Source organism: Falco cherrug, chromosome 2 (genome assembly GCF_023634085.1).
Source record: "Falco cherrug isolate bFalChe1 chromosome 2, bFalChe1.pri, whole genome shotgun sequence".
NCBI lineage: Eukaryota > Metazoa > Chordata > Aves > Falconiformes > Falconidae > Falco > Falco cherrug.
This window is the reverse complement of record NC_073698.1, coordinates 91,532,851-91,556,416: the sequence shown is the minus strand read 5'-3', so window position 1 is coordinate 91,556,416 and position 23,566 is coordinate 91,532,851. Positions and strand designations below refer to the sequence as shown.

General features: G+C 37.8%; 1 protein-coding gene across 1 annotated transcript in view; it reads right to left on the bottom strand.

Annotated features, from left to right (window-relative positions):
- The window catches only part of MAP3K15 (mitogen-activated protein kinase kinase kinase 15), an 87,266-nt gene that overhangs the window by 53,325 nt on the left and 10,375 nt on the right, over positions 1-23,566 (bottom strand). The window contains exons 2-3 of the mRNA XM_055702548.1: positions 9,475-9,614; positions 6,099-6,122 (exon numbers count right to left, since the gene is read on the bottom strand). Coding sequence (XP_055558523.1) covers positions 6,099-6,122; positions 9,475-9,614 — 164 coding nt within the window. The remainder of the gene's footprint in view (positions 1-6,098; positions 6,123-9,474; positions 9,615-23,566) is intronic.

Below are 23,566 nucleotides of genomic sequence, written 5' to 3'. Positions count from 1 at the left end.
AAAAAAGTCCTCAGTAACTCATCTTTCAGTAAATAATATATACCCATTATGCTAGCAACGAAACTTATTATATTCAATCACAACTTTAAAATTTATCACAGAAAGAACCAAAACCCTGCCCCCCTCCCCACTCCAGGAAATACTGCAAGTAAGTTGAGAAAGGGACTTTCCTCAAGGGAGCATGGCTAAAGGAATTACTAAGTACAGAGCCATGCCTTTGCTGAAGGGCTGCCAGGTTAGGACCACTTTGGCCATTTTTAGGCTCTAGGCAAAACAGGTGAGATGTAGAGTGTTTTTTGTCTTAAAATACTCCTTTAAACATTTTGCTAATGCTGTTAAAAGTAAACTTTTGACCATAATAATGTAAAGGGGTTTTTGAATTGTACTGCTGCTACAGTTATTTTGGTGCAACTCTCACTTGGTGGCAGAGACACTACATTAGAATTAAAGGGTGGTTTTGGTTTTTTTTTTTCAGATAAATAATGTCGAGTAAAATCTCTGCATTTTCAGAGAGGGAATTATGCCCACAGCTAATAGCACAATTATTTCACTTGAGCCATGCAGGCCATTTTGCCACTTATTCATGCATCAAGAGTATGAGGAGTGCTTACCCTAACTTACAAAGCAGTTGGAAGGAAAAGATGTAAGATAACAGAAAATGAACTGCATTCACTCAAAGAGGTCACAAACTTCTGAGTGTTCAGGGAGTTTAATCCACTACTGTCTTAAGAATTAAGGTTTTCACAGAAGTTTTCTGTGACATCAAATTCCTACCCATCTTCTGATACATGTGTCTAAGATGATATAAACTTAAAAAAATACTCTGTATATTCAAATTTAGAACAGAAAATACAGTTATGTAAAGACTGAGAAGAGAGATTATGACAAACCAAACATTCTAAATGTTTGAGATTTATCTTGCAAGGAACAAGTACTCCAACATTACAATCTCTTTGAAGGAAAGACCCTGCCAAGCACGGTCCTTAAAGTATCCTTATAAATTTTTAAATGCCTAGAAACACAGTAATAAGATGGCATATCTATTCAACAGAAAACAGATTTAAAGTGATACATCCTTTGCCTATCAGATTACAGATAATCAGTATTCAGGAGGTACTTGAACCAAAAGAAAAGGTTTGTGGTTGGCAACCTATTCCAAATTGAAATAAAACAACGAAGAGGAAAACACCACCAAAAACCAGCATAAGAATCAAAAAGACAGACATGACACATGAATAGAGATATGATTAAAGAAAGAAACAAGAGAAAATGAATATAGGTATTTATAGCAAGTCCATATTTACAAGGCCAAAAAAAAGTGCAATACTTTGCCACCCAGAATGTAAAATTTCTCTGTCTACATGACTTAGTTGTCTATAGATCTCTTGTGTCATCATTAAGGTGCTTTCAAGTCTTAGTTATATGAACCTGTCGGACTCATTGTCTGATTAGTTAACTATAATCCAACCACTACAAGTATATATCCCTTGAGATAGTAACATTTCCATAAAAACTAACTTACAGAAATTAATTTTAAAAGCCTTAGTTTTCATTATGTCAATATTAACAGTGTCCTAATTTATGATTGGAAACATTAGAGGTAATATTTACTGGGTTACCCATTGCCTTTGTACTGTTCTTCTCCCCAAAAGAAAAATGATTGTCTGTATGTAAAACGTTCTTACTCCTCTTTCATTCTGTGCCCTTTTGCAAACCCTTTTAATACTTCTGCTGCCTCAGGCTTTTTTAGAAATATATATTAAATGACCATATAATACAAACTTTTATATATTGTAAAAGTAGTCAGAAAATAAAAAATAGAAAGTTATTCTGCAATACTGCTTCTTCAGATTATTAAATTCATATAATATAATTGTACTTTGGAGTCTTGGCTCTCATTTCAGTCCATTGGGGCTACTAAATTGGAGATTATGAGTCCAAATGCCAAAATCTTTCTCTTTTGTTTTCTTAAAAGTTCATTGCCTTGAAACAGCAGATAGAGTCTAATTTATACAGCTACTGAAACTCTGAAGAGACTTTCTGCCAATTACAATAAAAATTGATTTTTCAACATAAAAATTCCTTGTGGCAAGGATAAATTGCAGTCCTGTTCCCTTTAGATCAAGAAGAGTTTTTGCTAATGACTCCTCCATGGCCCAAACATTATTCTCTGCTTACTCTAAGAGCTACTACAGGATTTAATGAAAAAAAAACCAAAAACCCACAACAAAAAACCAAAACCACACCAACACCCTCCCCCCAAAAAAAACAAAAAAAAACCCCCACCACATTTAAATACCTGAAAATACTACATCAGGCCCACAGGCCTAAATATACTGTAATAAACCTTTTCACTTAATAACCAGCTTAATTTTTTTTAAATATCTTCCCTGAAAGCAATTAACAGGGTTATTCAAATTTCTTCAGGCATACCATCAATTAAAGAAAATTTAACTTTTAAGTCTTTCTCCTTATACTCTGTACTTGCCATAATAGTTTTTCCAGAGTGGGAAGTTTTAGTTAGTATTTTCAATGCCACATTCAAACAAACTGAAAGGATCCAAGTATGTATCTCAAACCATGCGTAACCAATGCCAGATCTATTGCCAGAAGGACCGTACATTTTCCTTCCTGACTCCAGCGGTTTTTAAAAAGCCCCTTGTGCACTCTTTTCTTCACTCAATCTTTGACTTTTTTTATGCAACATTCCTTAATTTTCTGTAAAGGAGAGGAAATTTCCCTATTGGGAAAAATTATCAAGGATAGCAACAAAATATTGCACCAAAACAGAACAACTTTCCCATGGATTTTGTCTGTTACATTGGTTTGGGGGCATATTTTTTTTAAAGCAATTTTTTCTTTAGAAATTCCTTGAAGCTTCATTTCTCTTGTAAACCAATGCTTATCTGACATCTAAGGAAACTGCAAAGCACAAGCCCATTTTCCATAGATAAATTTATTTTCCTGTACCCTATAGTCCAGTAGCATCCCCTGTACCCTCAAATCTTAATTTTTCTATGACACAGTAAACAAACTGTTCTGCAAGACTGCACATTTGCAATTTATTTTATCAAAAATAATTTTGACAGCAACTAGAAAGCTGTGCATACATCCTCAGTAAAATTAGCAGAAAATAGTCCTCAAAGCTCAGAGCAGCTCTATAGAAGGAAACCTAACTGATGGGACACAGAATCTTGACCTTGAATTTTATGCCAGGGCAATTCTTTCTTGGGAACTGAACTCTCACAGCCAATAATTCTTTCCTTTTGTATCCAGGTATGCAATAAATTATCAATACAGAATTTTAATTGCTTGTTTGTGGGAGTCAAGTAGAACTGAATCACATTCCCCATCTTATCTCTGAAAACTGCATTCCTGAATGGCAGAAGAAAGGAGGGAAATTCTACCTTACACTCTTTTTTTCAGACAGTAAATTATTAAATCTCTCAGACTCACATCACCACAGCATGCTGCTGTATAATTCTTGCTGTTAGATCAGCTGTAATCAGGCCAAATCTCAAATGAATTCCTGGCCTTTTTTCTATGCATTTTCTTCAGCTATAAAGTCCAGTTTCCTTGCTCTTGCCTCCTCCTTGATGCTGAATTAGAATAACATTTTCTTTACAAGGAAAACATCCATTTTCTTCAAGGTTTACTTGTAATATATGGAAGAAAATCACCCCAGACAATACACTAGACATTCATCTTCTCTGCATCTTTAACATGGCTCCACATCTGTTCCATGCTACAATTTTTTTGCACTTCTGTACAAGACTTGAGATTTGCAGGATAAATAGCAAAGGTGAGGGCAAGGAAACCTTAGAGAAATCTCCAAGCTACAGCAGCCAGCCCAGAAAGTTTTGTTTGTGCTGCTGGAAAACTGGTGTGCAGTGCCTGGTAGCAATCTCTGCTGCCCCCCTTCCCTTATACGCAGTGCAGATGCATGGACATAGAGCTTATAAGGCACAGAGAGGACTTCTCTTCATAAAACCAGCCATGGTACTCTTGTGGCTGCCTCTGGGTTGGAGGAAGGCTTAGCAGATCAAGTACCTATCTTCTTTCCAACACGTCTCCAGACCCTAATGAAGAGTGTATTTAGGCTCTTTCTGCTGTTCCACAGCTATGTGAGAGGCATACCCACACTTTTGAATCAGGAAAAGTGAAAGGAAAACACAAAACCCTAGTAAACATGTATTAACTATTCAGCATTTAAACTGAAATGGTTATGAAGCTATGTGCTTGATTGGACACAGTAATTCGCACCAGTTCTGTACCTACTTAACTAGTACAGCGACCCTCATTAGCAATTAACTTAAAAGAAAACATTGCCCCTGTGATTGTAGAATATTTAACCAGCAATGAAGCAGGGGCACCAGAGTGGGGCAGGGGCAAACTACAAGCCTCTCATGATCTGAAAGGAGGGGGGGGGGGGGGGGCAGAATTGTCTATTTGAAGTCAACTTCAACTTATAAAACCAAAGTTTTAACATATTAACTATTCAGCTTGCTCATTAGTTTGTTGTAAATTCTGATTTTAAAAACCCAACTGATAGAAGAATGCAATATGGGAGCACATTTATCTAATTAAAGCAGCTACAAACAACTTCAAATAGCACAGAAGGGTCTAAGAATCCATACCTGGTATTTCAAGTCTTTTATTTTTTCCTCACTGTATTTTATTCACAATTCAGTATTCTTTAAGCACTTGAAGAGAGTGGATTAGGCAGGCAATCCCTCCTTTTTATAGGAGGGATCAGGATCCTAGTTTCAGAATCCTTCCCCACCCCTTTTGCTAGCCACATGGTGTTTACAGGTCTAATACCAGGCCCTGCTGTGGAAACCATGTCACCAGATCCATCTTTTCTTCTCTTCCTTGTCAAGGTCAATACCTCCCTCTGTGGGAGAAAGTCTGCTAGAAGAAAAGATTGCAGGCTGCTAATCTGATCATGCTAGGCTGAACCTCCATCCTCCTTGCTTTTACTCCATTTCTGGAATTGCCACCAAATGGCTCAGTCACAATTGTCCCTCTTGCTCTGGAGGGGGAAAAACATGCTTGTGACATTTTGATCATCCACCAGTTGGACAGTAGCATTCGCAAGCAAACCTGCCTCATTCTGAGGTCCCCCCTCACAGACCTACAGACCACTAAAAGTACTTCACACCCCACAGGTGAAACTAGTTCAAAAATCACAAGACACAGAGGAAAAGGACCTGGATTTACTCTTGTGCTCAACATGATCTATCTTTAGCCTATATGCACCACTGTGGCCAAGTATAAACAGCAGCTCAAAATAAACAGCTGTGACTAATGCGTTATTTCTTCTAGTTCTCTTTAGCAAAGTCTAAGAATATTATTTTAGTGCTGCTCAATATTATTTAGAAGAAAATAAAAGTATATGGTGAACACTGGGAAACAGAAAGAATAAATGAAAGTTTAAGATTTTTGCAAATTCAACAGTCATCAGAATTACAGTGTAAATTTCTTAATGAAAATAACTACTGACATGATGTGAAGTATGACAAAATATATAACTACAACATCGTGGCATATTGCAATAAGCCTAGAATAACCACTAAATTTTACCTTAGTTCAGGCTTACTTACTTGGTTGGTTTTACTTGCATTAAAGGTAAGAATGTTTTTACTTTGGGAAATAAGTTCTTGCATTCTAAGCAAAACTGGTGAATTTCTGAGGAAGAGGATGGGGATATAGTAGCTAAAGCGTTTGAGATACAAAAGTAAGTCCTGTTAAGGCATCACACACACATATGCATTTGCACAACTGGGTGAAAGAGGGAGAAAGAGACTGAATTTCTGCGTTTCTATTTTGATCTATCAACCTACATACATATCTACTGGCACTAGATAGTTTTCTAGAACTTAAAAAGGAACTCCTAAAGAAAAGTATTTTTTTTTAATCTAGCTTTACTTTGGAAAGGAAGTCAACAATATTTCCACTAGTTTGAATTGTATATGGGTAAAACAGAGTTCCTTCAATCACACAGAGCATATATATGTTTGGCAGCTTTGTTGTTAGGATTACTTCAAGTGTAGTATCCTCATTTTGTGTTTTAAAATGAATGTGGATTTAATACTTACTGTGTTTTTCTGAGATGCCATATCCTGGAGGGAGGGCGGGAGGGAAGGGGAGAATAAAAACGTTTATTCATTTTTACTAGGAAATATTATTTCCAATAAAAATATCATACATATATATACACACACACATATACAGACACAGATATGTTCCAAGTAAAGGGACAGAACAGCATCAAGAAAAGTCTTAGTAGTTCATGTTAAGAAAAAATTAACAAATCAGAGAAGAAATCTATTTAAAGTGCTCAGAAGATGAAGCAAGTTGTACTTGCCAGTAATTGGAGCTGGCACTCCACATACCCAGTCACACTCTGGACATTTGTTAAACAAAAGCATTCAAAGCTGAAGATTTTTTTTTTCTCTGAAAGAGTATCCTTGAGTCGCCTAGGTCCCTTTCCTACCTGGATGGGCACAGAACAACACACTCCTCCTACACCGTAATTCTCCCCTCAAAATCTAACGAGAGATATAGAAACTCTGAGGCAGGTGATATGCCCATTAGTTTATAAACCAGACCTCAAAGATTTCCAGTGGCTGGTAAGTAACTTCCTCCTCCTCCTCCTAGTGATGGCTTACATGTCCAATGAACACTGCTTGGTGAAACGAAAAAGATTTCCAGGTAAGCCATGCTACAAATGTTAGACACAGAGTTGTTTCTAAGCCAGGTTACTGGTATAATTTAATTGTGCTCTGGCAACCTAAGATGATTCTACATGAGCAACTTCATATCTGACAACCACTGCACAGAAATTATTGTCCTCATGCTCTCTTTTCCTTAACAACAGACAAAATATCAGGGGCCATCTAAGAGATTTAGTTCTGCAAATATGACCCTCTTGTAATCTGGATTGCATGTTCTTTCATATGCTTGGAATTAGGGTGGTTTGGAAAAAACATTGGTGGAACCAAAGAGACAACTCCTGGGAGAATTTCAGGATGGGTCCTAAGAGATAAGCTATATAAAGTCAGGCTGCCTGAACTTCACAGATCTTCCAGCAGAAGTAATAGTAGTCATGAATACTGCCTTTATAACACTTAGGCTAACCACCCTTAAAAGCAACGCACAGCAACTGAGATCCAAGTAATGAATTCCTGAGGGAAAGGGAGAAAAACCTGAACAGATTAGTCATAAACCTGAGAATAAAGAAACACCAGCAAATGCTTAAAAATACATATTAAGGTACTAAAACCTACCTAAACAGAATTACTGATTAACTTAAACTCCTTCAGCCCTACCAAATACCTCAGAACAAAAGTGATGGAAGGGTTAGACATCTGAAATATCACAGAGCTGAAGAATTAGTATGTCTACCTGGCTAAGCCAGCATATCCAGAAAAGCTTTACCTACTGCAGGAAAAGATCTTTCTCAGCAGGGAGAATCACTTTTCTAAGAGCTACCCAGCACCTATTCCATGAAATGTTTTATGAAAGACCCCAAGAACAATCCCTGTCTACCTTCTGATGTATACCTAAGAAAGGTGTATTAGCATATATGATGGTATCCAACACTGAACTGGGGCTCAATTGCAGAAGAAGTATCAAGGATATCAGAGTAGGACTGAACAATCTCCCAGCACCCTGCTTAAACTACTCTAGCACTTGCTTCAGAGCGTCTCTTCTACTTGATTCCAGCAACTTAAATCAAGCCTTCTGATTCCAAACAAGATATACTAGGGGTCTACACAGACCAAGGAGGTTGTGCAAACAACTGGGAGATGAGGACTAAATCAGCGACACTGACAGAGTTTCTAGCAGAAGAGACATGAAGGCAGAAAATAGCTTTTCCAGCCTTAAGTGACACAGACACGCCCCAATGTTCCCAAGTCCCCAGATTTGTCCTTGAGCTTTACATCCTTAGCAAAAAAAGCCCCAGAACTGACAGTGCAAAGATTTGCCAGTTCTGAAAACAATCCATCTGAAGATCCAACCCATGGATGGATGTAAGCCTGGAGGTCATTCAGCACTCCAGTTAGGGAGCAGGTGCTTGCACATGTGCTTGGCATAAAGTACAGAAATCAAAGCCATCCGCTGAGGTCCTCACTGGGCAGAGACAAATAGAAGATGACTAGTCTGTGCTTCCCAAATTCAGGCACATCCTTGGGAGAACCAAGTTGATCAGAATATCCGAGTGACAGCATAAAAGAAAGGTAAAATTGTGTTAATGAAAAATAAAAATAAAAGATCTCTTTGCTGTCAGGTGTATTACCAGTGCAGGATGAAAAGCTGTATGCCTGCCCACCCAGATTAGTTGGAGGAATGGAAGGCATGCAAGTATGCCTTAGCGCATATCCATATGGATAACCTCTTTGAGCAAAGAGCGTGAGAGGCTTTTGCCTGTGTAAGACTGAATTCATGTGATGCTAGGTCACGCAGAATGTGAATGTGTATGTGGATCACCACCTGAAGAAAGGAAGTATGGGGTACTAGACACAGAGTAAAATCAATGACATTGAGAGCAGGAAAGAAAAGCTGTGACAGAACAAAGCTTTTCTGGGAAAAGAGAGGGAGACTCATACAAAATTAAGATTAAACTTAATATTCTTATAGGATCAAGAGAGACTGGAGAATTCCAAAAAGGATTTTTGGACATTGGCGCGTGAAAAATATAAAGTAGTAAGAGACAGTAACTCAAAATAAGGAAAAAAACACAAAGCTTGAACAATGTTGCTCTCAGTGAAGGCAGCAAGAAAATGGATCATATTAAAAGCAGCAGTAGGTGATGATACAAAGCATAAAAGTGTAAATGCCATCTAAAACAAAGAGAACCTGCACTAAGAAAAAAAGAACCATCCACAATATATGACTTGCATCCAGAACAGCATTTCAGGACTTAACATGTATAGCATGTATTATCCTATTATAAAAATGAACAACAGGGCTATAAAAAGATTTGGTGAGGATCTTCCCCCACCCCCCCCCTCTTAAAACAGCAATAAAAAGGAAACTCCTGTAGTCTCAGCTGCTCAGCACTTAGGAGATACAAACTTCATCTGACAGAAGTGCTTCAATAGTAGGAGTAAGCTGCAATACAGCCCTTGTTCAAGGGTTGTTATTATACAGGCCATAGCATTTTTTAACATGTATGCTATTTAAATGAGAAAGAAAGGAAAAAAAAAATATCAGACCTGCATTCTCATTCCAAGTCTAACCATCTGAAGCAAAATCAGTACCATACTATGGATCTTTTCTTATAAACAAGCTTTTATACTATTCTAACCATACCGGTTTTGCTAGCAGCTGTTTTTCTTAGAATGATTTTGTTATGTAGCAATCAGGAAATCACATTCAATGGAAGTTTCAGAAAAACACAAACATTTGCAGGATCAGGTTTTTACAAATATTTCTGAAATGAAGCGCAGTTTGAAGTGAGAACCTTACTTTGAGAGACTGAGCCGTGTCAGCATCAGTGTCATGGTAGAGTATAACATTATTAGCCATGTCAAAGCTTTCACGCACGCCAAGATGGTAGAACAGTGATGGTTGCTTGGAAATATCACTCATGTCCACAACTGCAACATCTGAAATGAGAGAGGGAGGGAGGAAAGCACTAAAAAAAATAATAATCTTAAAACCATTTTTATTCTTATACAGGATTTAAAATAAATCCTGAATTTATACATATATTTGGACAGACAAAATCAATATATTCAAATTAGGATCATTTTCTCACAGTACAAGTAAATTTTACCATTCGTATGAAAAATAAGAACCTACTCAGGAAATTATCAGAGTGTTACACTAACTGGGTGGCAGAGTTTATGAATTCTGCTTGAGGTTTTGGAATCACTGCATCAGTAATACCTCAGGGGAAGAAGCAGTTCTGCATTTGCTCTTTGAACTGGGCCTGACAGCCTGAACACCCAACAAGATGGAAGACTCCAAGCCTTCAGGTGGAACCTCTAAGAACAATAATGGAGCAGAAAATTAGGGAAAACTGCAAGACCAGATTTATCTTAAGAGGCTGAGATGTGGAGAACAGGAAATTCCTAAACAGTAGAAAAAGAAATGACTGTGACCTTAAAAGCCACAGGGAAGATGCTCAGGGGTGCAGGAATGAGCCAGAGCAAGACTTCCACTGCTCTTGGGTAGTATTTTCAGTCAGAAAAGGAAGGAAAAAAATTTCTGTCTGTGGAAGATGACCTATAGAGAGAGCTAAAGAGAAATACCCCCTAGTGTGCAGAACAGCTGAAATACAGGCAAAAGATTCTGAATTCACCATTTAGCTCTCATATAAGCCTAAAGGCCAGAGAGAAGAAGTAACTGGAGAAGACAACATGTAACACTCAGATTTTTTCCTTGATCCCTGTAACCTCTACACTAACTAAGAAAATTTTGCTTTAAAGCTTTTTAAAGGTCTGTATCTATATGTCTGTCTGCTTTCACCATTGTGGAACAGATGGATGAACTTAAACCCAAAGTATTCGTAAGACTAGAGCCTTGGCATTGAAACCACTGGGGAGTCTGACGTTCAAAACAGATTTGAGAGACTCAGTGCAGCTGGGTAGTAAATCCTGCATCTCTGAAGGGGGAACAGTCAGTGTCTGTACCTATGGGGAATGACAGAGAAGGGTGAAGGTGTCTGTTGTGTAAGATCTAAACACAGCAGCCAGTTTACCTGTGCTTCACCAATGTTACACATACCAAGAATTGATACTCCATACTTAGTATGCAAGCTCTTGGAAAAGTCTGCAATGAATATACACTCCTGCACAATTCTATCAGTCTATGCTAACACACCACACTGGGGTCAGCCAGTCCCTCTGGTTACTTAACAGACTCACTGTTAAAGCACAAGGAATGTTTTGAGTCCAGAGATAATGACCTGCCTTAAAACCTAACCATCACCACTTAAGAGAGGGGAAAAAACCACACCAAAAAAACCCACAAACCCAACCCAAAAGTCAACAAAACAAGCAAGCAAGCAACACAAAAAAACCAAACACACCTTCCTTTCCCCAAAAAAACCAAAACTCCAACACAAAATGACGGCCGAATGAGAAAATCCCCTTATTCCTGTGGAACTTCGGATCCTGCACCATTTACTGATGATCCTTCCAGTTCCTGTTTAGCCAGTTCTCTACAGCATGGACAAAATTCTTAGTATACTGCACAGTGTAGGGTCACACAAACAGAGCAGGCTTGAAGCAGTAAACCCCAGCTCCATAAGCACATCCAAATGTAGATTACCCCAATATTACAAAATCATTTTGGAAAACATATATGTTCTATAAAACAAAAGTTAAGACAAACTAACGAGCAGACCTAGAATCAGATACCATCTAGGGGGAAAAAAAAAAAATCAAGTCGAAGAGCTTGGACTGTTTTTAGCACCTGTATAAACTGATTTTGTGGAATGAGAGTGCTGTGAATTCAAAATCACCATCCTGGTAGGAGAATTCAGACAATGTGTTCATGTAGCACACAGATACTGCATTTTACGATAAAATGTGAGCAATGATCCATAACAAAGTTTATCAAAACAAGGCTATACAAAGTTCATTGCCGCATGTAGTAGTCTACAACTGAAATTTGTCTTCTATTGACTACTGCTAGGTAACAATGCAAGTAGTATCAGAAAAATATTGAACGGACATAAGAACAAAAAAAAGCATCTGCATTAAAAAGGGTAATTATTCATCACTTATTCATTCATACTAAGAAAATCTATGATAATAAGTTTTTCTTGTTTATTCACACTTCATGAACACAGGTGTGAATAAGGTAAAATAAAATAAGAATAAAACAAACTGAAGTCTAGCAGAGATGAAGACGGTATCACAAAAATATGCATGCAACTGAAAAAAAGCCCCAGGAAGGTAACTGAATGGATGCAGTCTGATCACAGGAATCAAGGGATGACACAGAAGCAAATGACAGCGCACAGATGCAAAGCATCAGAAATGTTAGTGGCTGTGGACTAGAGCAGTGGTGAGAAGCTGCACTCCCAGGGAGCTCTCCAAGCCCCACTCCAGCAGGAACAGCAGCAGGCTTGAAGCAGGGAGGAAAGAGATCTACTTATAAACCAGCTTTACTAATGTGCTAATGAAATATAGCTTGTCCAGTGGGCCCAGGAAATGAATGCAAATTTGGGCACAGAACAGGTAAAAAATAATAAATGCTTATTTAAAAAACAGATCCCTAGGATGTATCCAGTGCACAGGGTGCTGAGAGAATGGTGCTCAGTGCCATGGATCACTGGGTCTAAGCACACTCTCCAATACAACTGTTTTCAGGGTTACATTTCGCTTCTTGGTGTAGGCAGTTTTGTGAATCATTCAATGAACAATGCTAACATGACACCACAAATATTTCTGTTTCGGTTGTCCTGTATTTTCCTTATGATTTGTGCCAAAATATTTCACCTACAGGTCTTTACACAGACATGGGGCCCTGTACTTCAACCACAGATTTAGTATGGCTGATAAGAGAGAGATAAGAATTCCCTTAAACTTCCTGAGATACTAGTGTTGTAGTATTTCTTTTTATGTATCTGCTTCGCAAAGCTTGATGGATGAATAGAAACGTAAGTTAATCACACTTCATCCTCAACTCCCATCTTCCATGTCAGGAGAGCCTGTTCAGCCAAACATACTTCTGGGCTTTCCCCTTCCAAATTTAGGCTCGACCTCCTCCATTGTAGACTACTGTGAAGCCAGAGCTAATGCAAACTTCGATCAAATCTTTCAATGAATGAGGAATTTTATGCAATAATGAAACATGACACACGGGTCTAAAAGACCAGTGGCATGGTTTCCTACGTCCAGAAGGAAAGAGCATGGCAAGGCACAGCCCCTCTGTAAAGACAGAAAGCTTCTAAGTGAAGTACAAAGATCTTCACAACACATCCACTACAGGGGTGGGGATGTGCTTAAGGAGGCACATGACCAATTTTGGATGATTCTGGAACAGAACATTTAAGCTCATTGCAGCAACAACTCACGTTCAAAAGAACATACTCATAAAAATGTGTCCCTCCTCCCTTCCTCTGAAGCATAAAAGATCTTTTCAACTCTTTTTGTTCTCTCATAGCTGTGCATGAAACTATTTTAATCCTGAAAACTGAAAAACTGATCTCACTTTATAAAGTATCCAATTGCAGTTCATTTGTCTAAGCTTTTGTTTTAATTTTAAAACAATTATGCTACATGTATATTTTTTAGTTCAGTAACTTCATTCATCAGTATTACTAGTACAATCTTGACTAGGTCTCCGCATTGTTGCAGCAGATGGCACATAAATAATTTCTTATATTACAGTTTACATATTTTAACACTAGTGTGTCTTAAGAGACCAGACAGGGGAAAAGATAAATAACTATGACAACTGAAACGAAGATTAGAGATTATTATTTGTGGTAAAACAGGAGTCTGTGACACTAATAAATAATTCAACAGGAAAAACATTATTACACAGTTTAAAAACAGAGGACTGACTTCTCTATCTGGAATGTACCTGAAGGCATCACACAATTTAATGATCTAAGCAAATGACAAGTCTTGATGTGACTATTGTGTGATTTATGGCATTGCTAGCAACAACAAAAGGAAAATGTTGGCACCAGGTTTTGGGATTTGTAAATTAAGAGTAGTAAATGAGAAAATTAAGAAATAGCCTGAAATATGCTGAAAGTTAAATAGAATCTAGGAGGCCTGACAGAGGAAAAAAGTCTGTACTGCTTTCACCTTCTGATCTAAGACTCACCTCCATCCAGCCTTATCTGTGCTGAGACCAAGAACCCTAGTCCATTATTATAGATTCATTATTTTTCAGTATTTGGAACTTCTCTTTATATAACAATTTCTTAAAAAACCAAACTCCATAACATGGTAACAGAAACCTTATAGAAGGAAAATGCAGAACTCTGCCCCTTGTTACTAGCATCCCAGTAACCTTCAGATTACTATTGCTTCAGATTATTGGCTATTTGCATCAGTTATCTTCATAGAGAGTAAACCAACAATTGTGCTAGCCTTAAAATCTGCTGGAGGAAATTGTCAGTTATTTTTCAGAAGACCAACAATGCTCCTAAAGAAAAAGAATCATCATAACTATCTTCAAGAATCCATAACTTCAGGATGCATATTCAATTTATTTTTTTCCTGCATAACTGTACAGTCCGTTAAAGGAATGAATGCCAGCTTTTATAGGGAAACAATCTGAAAACTAGGAACCCTTTGCAGCTTTCACTTAAGCTAAAACAAAAGGTTTTCAACTTTATTATACCCTGTAATCCCAGAAACTGGTAGAGGGAACAGCCCAAGGCAATAAAGCATAGCAGTAACTACCAACAGAACTGTTAAGGTAGTTTTTCAGCACAGTTTGTTATACCAGCAAACCATCAGTGCCTTCCATTAGATCCCAAACACAAGCCAATTGTAGTGTAAAACCACTGTCAACATTCGTGATGCTATTCTAGCTCTCACAATGCATTGAGTTTTATTAAAATCTCACTACTCTAAAATCACGCTATTCTGTAAGAATCTGGTTACTCTTCTTAAAAAGAGAGAAGAATTTGTTTCAATCACAATCACAAAGTAAATATAAAGATATAACTAGAAGTTGCCTTAGAAGATAAAAATCTCATGAGACATAAACATGCAACTTTTTTCTAAATTTAGGAACTTCTGGTTGAAACCAAGAATATTTCAGTTCAACCTGTTCAAGTTTGTAATTTTATAGCATGGACTTTGCTACCTGCACTGGTTTGCTATAGGGCCAGAACTGTTTACAAAAACAAAAACCAACTAGGCAGTAGTGATTTATCCTGCAATATAGACTTGTACATACTATAAGCACATTAAATAGCAGCTTAAAAAAAAAATCTTCTATTTCAGACTAACCTTAACTTCTTGTAGATTAAAACCAAGTGCTGCACTTCTGTACAAATACAAATATCAACTGTAATAGTTTAGAAATTGCTTACAAAGCACCTTTAAGAGGGAAGGTTGTTCTTACAAGATGCAATCAACTTTTGCAGAAGAATTCAGTTGTGGCTGGAGTCTGACTACAAGTTTCAGCCTACTTCCCGCTTCAGAAGAGGAAACAGAAGCATATACACTGGAGGTCTGAAACTTTATGATACACTAGGGGCACTTCCTTTGGAAAAAGCATTTAGTTCACAGGCCAAAGGAACTGAGAATTGAAAGAACAGGAAATTTAATAATTAAAGTAGGTATGAATCCTCATATGAAATCGGGAACAAAGATGACCGTTTCCTTCTCTTCACATATAGTAAGCACTGAATAAAAAAAACCAGTGAGATTTTGGGGTTTTATTAATGACATCAAACACAAAGTATAGAAAGAAAACAACTTTAATAGTGGCCAAATAATTTTTAATTCACTCTTTTAAAATTATTATTATATTGGCAAGACAATTAGAAAATGATTCTGATTCTGGTATATTATTCATCCACACCCACTCTGGTTATAAAATGAAGCAAAATCTAAACTTAGATACAACTCACTGTTGGCAGTTCTAATGGATTTGTTAAGTGCTTTAGGAATTCTGAAAACCTGGGCATCAAATGGCAAAAATTCTGAAATGTGCTTGTCCATTGTTTGCCTGTTTGCTCAGGAAAACAAAAGGTGTGTTGTAAAGTGGCAATTTCAGGCACAGGGTGTTTTATCAAAAACAGGGCAACACCTCTAATTTGTGTCCTCAGATTGAGCTCATCATTTGCCTTTTACTCAGTTGTAGCTTTAACCTTACCTTCATCTACCACAGGTTTTATGTTACAGAATGATCTATTGGTGAAAAAGGCGTACCACACACCATAACTTATCAGTTCTGCTCCTCTGATCTAGCAAAATGGAAGGCAAGGGAAAAAACCTAAGAATTGGGGCCTTTATAAAAGCCAGCATTATCAGAACAGCAAACTCAAGGGGGAAAGTCAAACCTTTCTTTCACATTTCTTTCTGCATGTCAAATCTTGCTCTGGAAAGCAGTTTCACATCCTTCCCCATGAAGGCATTCTGCTCTGTGAATGTGAACACGGCGAGTGCTGAAGAAGTAATGCTAACTGTGTATTAGCTGAGCAGAAGCAGCATTCTTAGCTAAGGAAAGTCAGGGAGATGTCTGGTCTCATATAAACCAGTCCTCACTCCCTTCACTGTCAACACAGAGAGAGGAAAAGCACTTTTAGAAGACCATTCATCTGATCTGTCAGAAGCCTGTTTTAGGACAAGACAAGTTGCAGCCCAGAAGCACCCGTATCTCTTCACTTACTATGAAGGGAGTTAAAGCCAACTGCAGACACCCACACTGACGGTGTTCAGTACTACAAGCCCCCTCCGCAGAGTCTCCGGCTCCGTTCTGAAGAATTTTGTTAACTGCCAAGGCATTTCAGTCAAGAACGATATCATATCAGCAGATGTTCCCACCAGCTGACCAACAAATTGGTGGCCAACACAGAAGGACTACAGCTCTTTCTCATCAGTATTATATCTGCAGTCTCTCTGCCTGTGAGAAGGAAAAGGAAGGAATGCCACAATTCAAACCCTCAGCTAAGATTTCCAAAGGTGTCTCTGAAACAGCTGCTTGAGTTTTCCATAAACCAGGAGCTCATTTCTGAATCCCAGCTTACAACATTGTTTTGACACTCCATAAATATGATTATACAACTGTGCGGATGACTGACTTCGAGGTGTTTTTGCATATATTATCTCAGCCCAGGTTCTTTTCTGCTACTTATATAGTCTGATTGATTAGTTACATTGAAGCATCGACTATAACCTCCTGGCTTATCGTTGAAGTTAATACACAAGTTAAATTCTCAGCAAAATTACCTTCAAGTCAGATGCAAGCATTACCTTTCCCTGCAAGGCAATGACATTGATAATAAATCCAGTATCAGCCTTTACCTTCCCCCCCCCTTTCATACCGTAGCTTGTGAGGTCCTGGGAGCTACATTGCCTCAAGCCTGAGGGAGCTAACTCACAGTGGTGCAAGAGATCACAAAAAACCCCCACAACCAAATCAAAAAAGAACGTACACACACACTGTCACTGGAAACTCACTCAAGTACACACCTCTTTGCACAGCCACCTTGAAGGACTGTTAAAATTTAACGACTCTGGCACTAGAATCAAAGTCACTGATCTTTATTTACCCACCACAATCATATCGGATGGGTCCTGCCAAGGTCTGCATGCTGCTAATAAATGAAATATGAAAGTCGTGATAGGCAATAGTGATCAATATTTATACCACTTCTTTGTAAAATTACAGCCTTCAAACACCTAGGTTAGAAATCATGAGGGATCTCATCACTTGGATCTTAGCCATTTGAACAGTTTCATGGCTCAGGCAGATGAATGCTTAGGCCTGCCTGCAACTCCTCTTTCCCATGACCCACGGTTCTGATTCCTTCTCTCCCCATTCCACCCTCCTCTTATCCTGCAACCTATATTCAACTTGATAATTTCTGCCTAACTTAGCAGTAGCACAGTAACAGACAGAAGCTCTGTCACGGCAGCTAATCAGTCCTGTGAGTGGTATCAGCTACCAGCTTTCCACTAGCCTCCTGGAAAAGTACTTTAAGAAACCAATAGACTTTACAACAAGTAAAAGAAATAAAGGTTAAAAACTTAATTTCATGAAAACTCACTTTTTACATATCATATAATAAAACAAACTTGCATCTGTAACTAAAAAATCTGATTCTGTAAGGACTAGAAAGACTCTGGTCGGAGATAGTACACACACAAACACCACTGAGATATGGCCATCCACACTGTTTTATAATCTCATTTATTGAGTGTCAAAACAAAGTACTTAAACTTACAGTGGCCCTTATTTAAACTTTGTAAGCATGCACCCAACAGAAGTAAAAAAAGAGGCAAACTAAAGCACTTCGCTATTGCAGTTTGACATCCATCATTTGACTGTGTACAATGTAAAAGCAATAACTATTAATGACTGCAAGTTTCAGGAAAAATAATCCTTCCTTTAAAAAGCTAATATATAATGTGAAATACTCTATACTCACTACCTAATTATTGTTAAAATATGCTTAAGAATCTTAACATTCTAAGAAACTTTTTTCAAACACCATAGCTCATTGGAGACAAGCAACTGTGGAGTATTGGGGGAACAAAGCAGTTCCCACCTGCCTCAGTGGCTGCAGAAGATGAGCAGTGACACCATGACAGGGGCGGACAAGACTGCAGGAAGAGAAAAGGCAGTATCATGGCTTCAGCAGCTGAATGAAACTGAACTCCACCTCTGCTTCTTTCACAGCTGCTGTGTGATGCTAGCCTAATCACATAACCCGAGATCTCAGAGATGGACTTGGTGACCATACATTCACTGAGATTCTGATTTGGGGAAAGAGGCATAATCAAAACACCCCCACTGGAACACAAATAAAGTGGCTTTGAAAAGACAGCCCTCATTTTAAAGATAGTTTGTAATAAACCCAATGCCTTTAGAGAGAATTCCTAATATTTTACATAAGCTGTTCCCTTCTATCATCCAATTGTACCTCAGCATGAGTTACAACTCAAATAGTCTCTGATTCATCATCTGTACTCTTCCACCTGCAAAACAGTTAAGCATCTACAGAGCAATCAATACGCCTGAATCTTACCTCAAAAAAGACAGACATTTACACTTCCCATGTGCTCCTACCCAAATGAATACTAACAAAGCAACATTCAAAACTTCTCAAAGCGTATTTAAATAATCTACATTTGTTTCCCTTTTTGTTATTCACAGACATTAGGCAAATGAAGATCCAAAGAAGTCACATTACTTCTCGCTTTTTCCCAAATTCATTATCACTGATTGGAAAAGGTTTCCAAATCTACGTATCCAGGACACTAAAAAAACCAACTTACCCATCACAGATTATCTGAGAAAGATACTGTTCAAAAACTTTCCCCATTTATATGCTATTAGTATATTAAAAATTTTGACATAGATGCTAGACAACCATAATGAGTCGATGTCTCACATGCTTTTCACTATGATGACAGGTCATTAAGGATAACATAGTTTCCTAAAATTTTTCTCTAAGCCAAAGAGCCTACTAGTTCTACAAAATCTGTCATTTCTCTGCCCTATTTATCAGCAGACAAGAAATGAAACAGTGGAGTAAATTAAAAACAGGCACTTCACACTTGCTTGCTGCAGGAGTAGTGTGCCAAGTGTCACATGAGACTATTTCTACTGCAGCAACATTTACTAGAGCTGAGCTAGCCAGTTGAGAGAGCATACAGAAAAAACACCCCAACCCTGAACCTAGTTTGAACCTTGCCTGTAGTCCTGGGGGGGGGGGGGGGGGAGAGGAAAGGTGAGCTTTATTTAACTTTTCCTACACCTCCGCACTTCCTACACTGGGTCTTAAAAGGCAACGAAAGGGAATGAATTATCAAGAAAAAAAGATCACTTACGGGATAATCTGGTCTAAATCAAATTGAGAAGAGTACAAAATTCAACAAGAAAGGCTATTCCTTCCTCCCCGACTGCAGGCAAATCCATTTCTAGGCCAAGGAGATTTAGATAAGCTCCAAACTTTTTAGACATTTATCCAAACTAAACCACTTGAAAGTTACCCATCATTTAATGTTGAATACCTTGGCTGGGGAGCCGAAAAAACCTGCCAAATCTGCACATCTCCAACAGGTCACATACTGGCCAGCAACATATATCAAAAACATTTGAAAAAACAAAATTATGCTGAGCTTTATCTTCTGCCCAAAAAGATTATAAGAGATAAGAAAAGTAACCAAGATAATAGGCACTACAACGGAAAGAAAAAAGTTTCAGTACATTAAAAGCTCCTAAGTCTGGGTTAAGCTAAGACCTTCATGCTTTTCTTTATGAATTAAAAAATACAGCATACACAGACAAATTAGACTTTCTTACTCTACTCTGAATCTCTTATTTTTCCTAAACGCTTATTTTTTTCAAAACAGACATGAAGCGACTTCTCCATCATTAGCACTGGGAACTTGTACGAATCAAACTGAGGTATCCTACCTCATAAGTAGATTACAGATTTCCTCTTTATGCTGATAGACTCCCAGACTGTCATTTAGGACCCACATAAAAGCAAAATAAATTATACACAGAGAAATTTTTAATTGAGAAAAAGCAGTATTATTAAAATGCAAATGAAAATAAAATTTACATAAAGCCACAGCATCCTCCATGAGCCAAGAGACTTGCACTCACATAGATACAGAGTTCTTCATTTAATATGCTGGATGCTGGGCAGATGTGGATTCAAACTGCTGTTTTTAACTTTCCTATAAACAGTACAAGCTTTATGTGCCAGCCTAAAAGACTGCATGTGCTACTGAAAAAATCCCTACCACTGAACACTGTAATTCCAAAACCAGGTAACATTCATTAAAAAAATGGGGAGAAAAAAACCCCATCTATTTCAAGGCACTAAGTAGCGATCAATAAAATCTAGAGTTTCAGTAGAAGCTGGTCTTTCGAAAGCAAAGTCACAACTATTATCTACTTACTCTTCAACTACCTTATAAATACAATATACATTATTACTTCCAGCACGTAGACAGGAAATACTAAATATGAACAGAGCTTGTTCATTGTTACAGCAGATCCATTCCAGATTTCCCTACTTTAACTAAGATTATAACTAAAGTAAGAGACCCAAAGCTAATAAATCATAAGATCTCTGTAGAGTCAGAGGAATATTAGTACTTCATCAGACACAATGAATCACATGAAACTGTGATTTTACAAGCCTCTAAATATGGTCTCCAGCATTCATTAAACATAACATGGAACGGTTCACCTCAAAATATTCATACATTTAAAGCTGTCACAAGATGAATCCCAGCATGGATGCTGACAACACCTCAGTTTAAATATTCAATGGTGTATTTTTTTTTCTTTTCACCTTTTCCTTGTAAATTTAACTCTACAAGTATTGTTTTGAGGCTGAATTCTTGCAATGTTCTATTTATCACACATCTGTTCTATCATATCATACACTGCTGTTCAAATCAGTAGTCTACGAGTACTTCCATTGTACAAAGTCCCAAACAGACTTAATGAAAGGTCTGGTACTTCTTGATAGGGCATCCTTTTCTTCTTATTTTGCGGAAAGACCAAAGTGAGATTTGGGGATGATCAGCAAAGAAGAGCAAACTCAAAACTTAAGAAAATGTTGCTGGAGCTGTGAGAATCTTTATTAATGTGCAAGTTTTTCTACTAAGTAAATTCTCCCTTTTTTAAGATTTCTGAATTCTGTGTATTGCACCTTCTGTAGAAAGGATGGGTGCCAAGCCATGACACTAAGACAGATTGCTTTACCCCACATTCATGCATATTCACCCTAGCACCACTTCTCTGCATTGCCCCAGTGATCACAATGTAGTGTATAATAATTCATAGATCAGAATTCAGTAGTTCAAAAAAACCTAATGTTTGTCATATTACTGTTGTATTGCTAAATTAGTTTACAACTTTAAACTGGCAGAAAAAGACAACTGCAAATGATTGGAAGAACTTACAGGCTTGTGCCTGTAAGTAAGGCTTGAGCCATGGAGCAGGGACAAAACTGAATTTTAGTTCACTAGAGTCTGTGCTGGTTTCAAAAGCGCACTTTCAGATGCAGTAAGGAAAAAAGAAATACATGAATTACTGCAGTGATGTTTTCAGATGGCAAGCAGTTTCTAAGAAAATCAAAATTTGTGTTACCAGGTCATCCAAACACTGTGCAGAGTCCCGAGGCATTTTGACACACATTGGCTGTGTATCTTCAGCATACATCAGCAGAACCTTCCCATCCGTTCTGATACTGCCCGATTTCACTTGACTAAACTAGCCTTCACTTAAAGATTAAGTTCTTATAATCACAGCAATGGTATTAACTGTGACAGACTGTACGTAAAAAAATCGACATCACTGGAATGCTGTTTGGTAACTGAGTACGTGTCATTATTATCTTATTAGCAACCTCCAAGATAGGAGAGAAGACTGAACAAACTTTCCTATGTTGCACTGCTTCTAAAGAAAGAATGTTACTAGTGACATTCGCTAAATTCTGCTGCAGAATACCTGGAGTCAGTGGTCTGACAGATTGTTATATAGTTATGGACCAAGCCAGAAAACCAGGTCTGTGCTTTTACAGCACGGTTCTTACTTGTGGCCAGGCAGTCACAGGGCTGCCTCTGCACCGTTAGAACCATCCTTTTTACCGTGTTCTGGACTGCAGTATGACTATGGGACACCCAGGCTTATCAGATGATAACAAATGCTGTTGAAAGTGGGCGTTTACTGCTTTTTCCTTTGGAGCTAGAGTTTGGCTGCTGTTCACTAGTTGGAATTAAGTATTAGGCTTGCAAGACAAGACTAAATAAGCATGTTTTCCAAGGGATTTGTGAAAAGTGTTCAGGGAGTATGACAACAGTGAGTATGTTCATGAATATCAGCATATGCTCCAGAAGAAGGAAGGGATCTATTCAACACATTGCAGCATTAATTTTTCATGAATCCTTAAAGCTTTATCAGCTTTGATGAAACACAAGTCAAAGTCAGGGTTGAGCAACTACCACAGTCAGATCTGAGGCCCCACAGATTGATTAAAGACACAATAGAATAGCAATCAGTGACTGCAAATTGGAAATTCAGATTTGAAGACATATTGAAGGAAAAGGATGAACAGTACATTGCTAATCTGTGCCTTGTGAATGTGTTGCTGTGGGAGTCTGCAAGAAAGTTTAAGATCCTAAATTCTGAATATGCATCTTTAAAATTGTCCAAAATACCAAGACTTAAGGAAATTAACTTGTTATTCTTCTCAGAAGTTGTATTGTATCTTCTCAGAGGCAATCATTACTGCAAAACAAAGAATGTGAAGAGGCATTAAAGGATAAAAAAAGTAATACAAATTTAAAAATAATCAAGCATTCTTTTGTGCCTTAATTGCAAGCCAGAATATCAAGGCAATTTCTGGTTTTCCAAAGACAATATGAAGACTTACCTAGTTTTGTTCTGTAACGGTTATAATAATCACAAAGTTAGGTTTATCAACCTTAAAACTTAATTACCATGAAAACAAAAATATTAATTTGAACCATTTTCAGACTTCTTTTCATTCTGGTTCCGATACCTTTCTGCACCTGACAACAACCCATAATTTGTCAGCTGTCTTAAGGACCATAAACAACAGCAGCAGCAACAGGCACAATGCCAGGCTTTGAGCTTGGTAATCATGTCCTTTTCTCAAACTGGGCTTAAAAAGACTGAAGAGTGTCAATTTACAAATAAAAGTATCTGAAACAAATAACTCTGTTCCACAAAAGACAGAGATGATGCTGATTAAAATGGACAGTTACTCTGTTAAACAGGATTATGCACACAGAAGCTCTGCTAAGTAAGATAGCCTAGCGCCAAACAGTAATGCCATTGTAAGCATTAGCTTTTCCCCTGCAAATTTTAACTATTGACTAAGATTAGAGCAGCAGAGAGGACTGGTCTAGCACTGCTG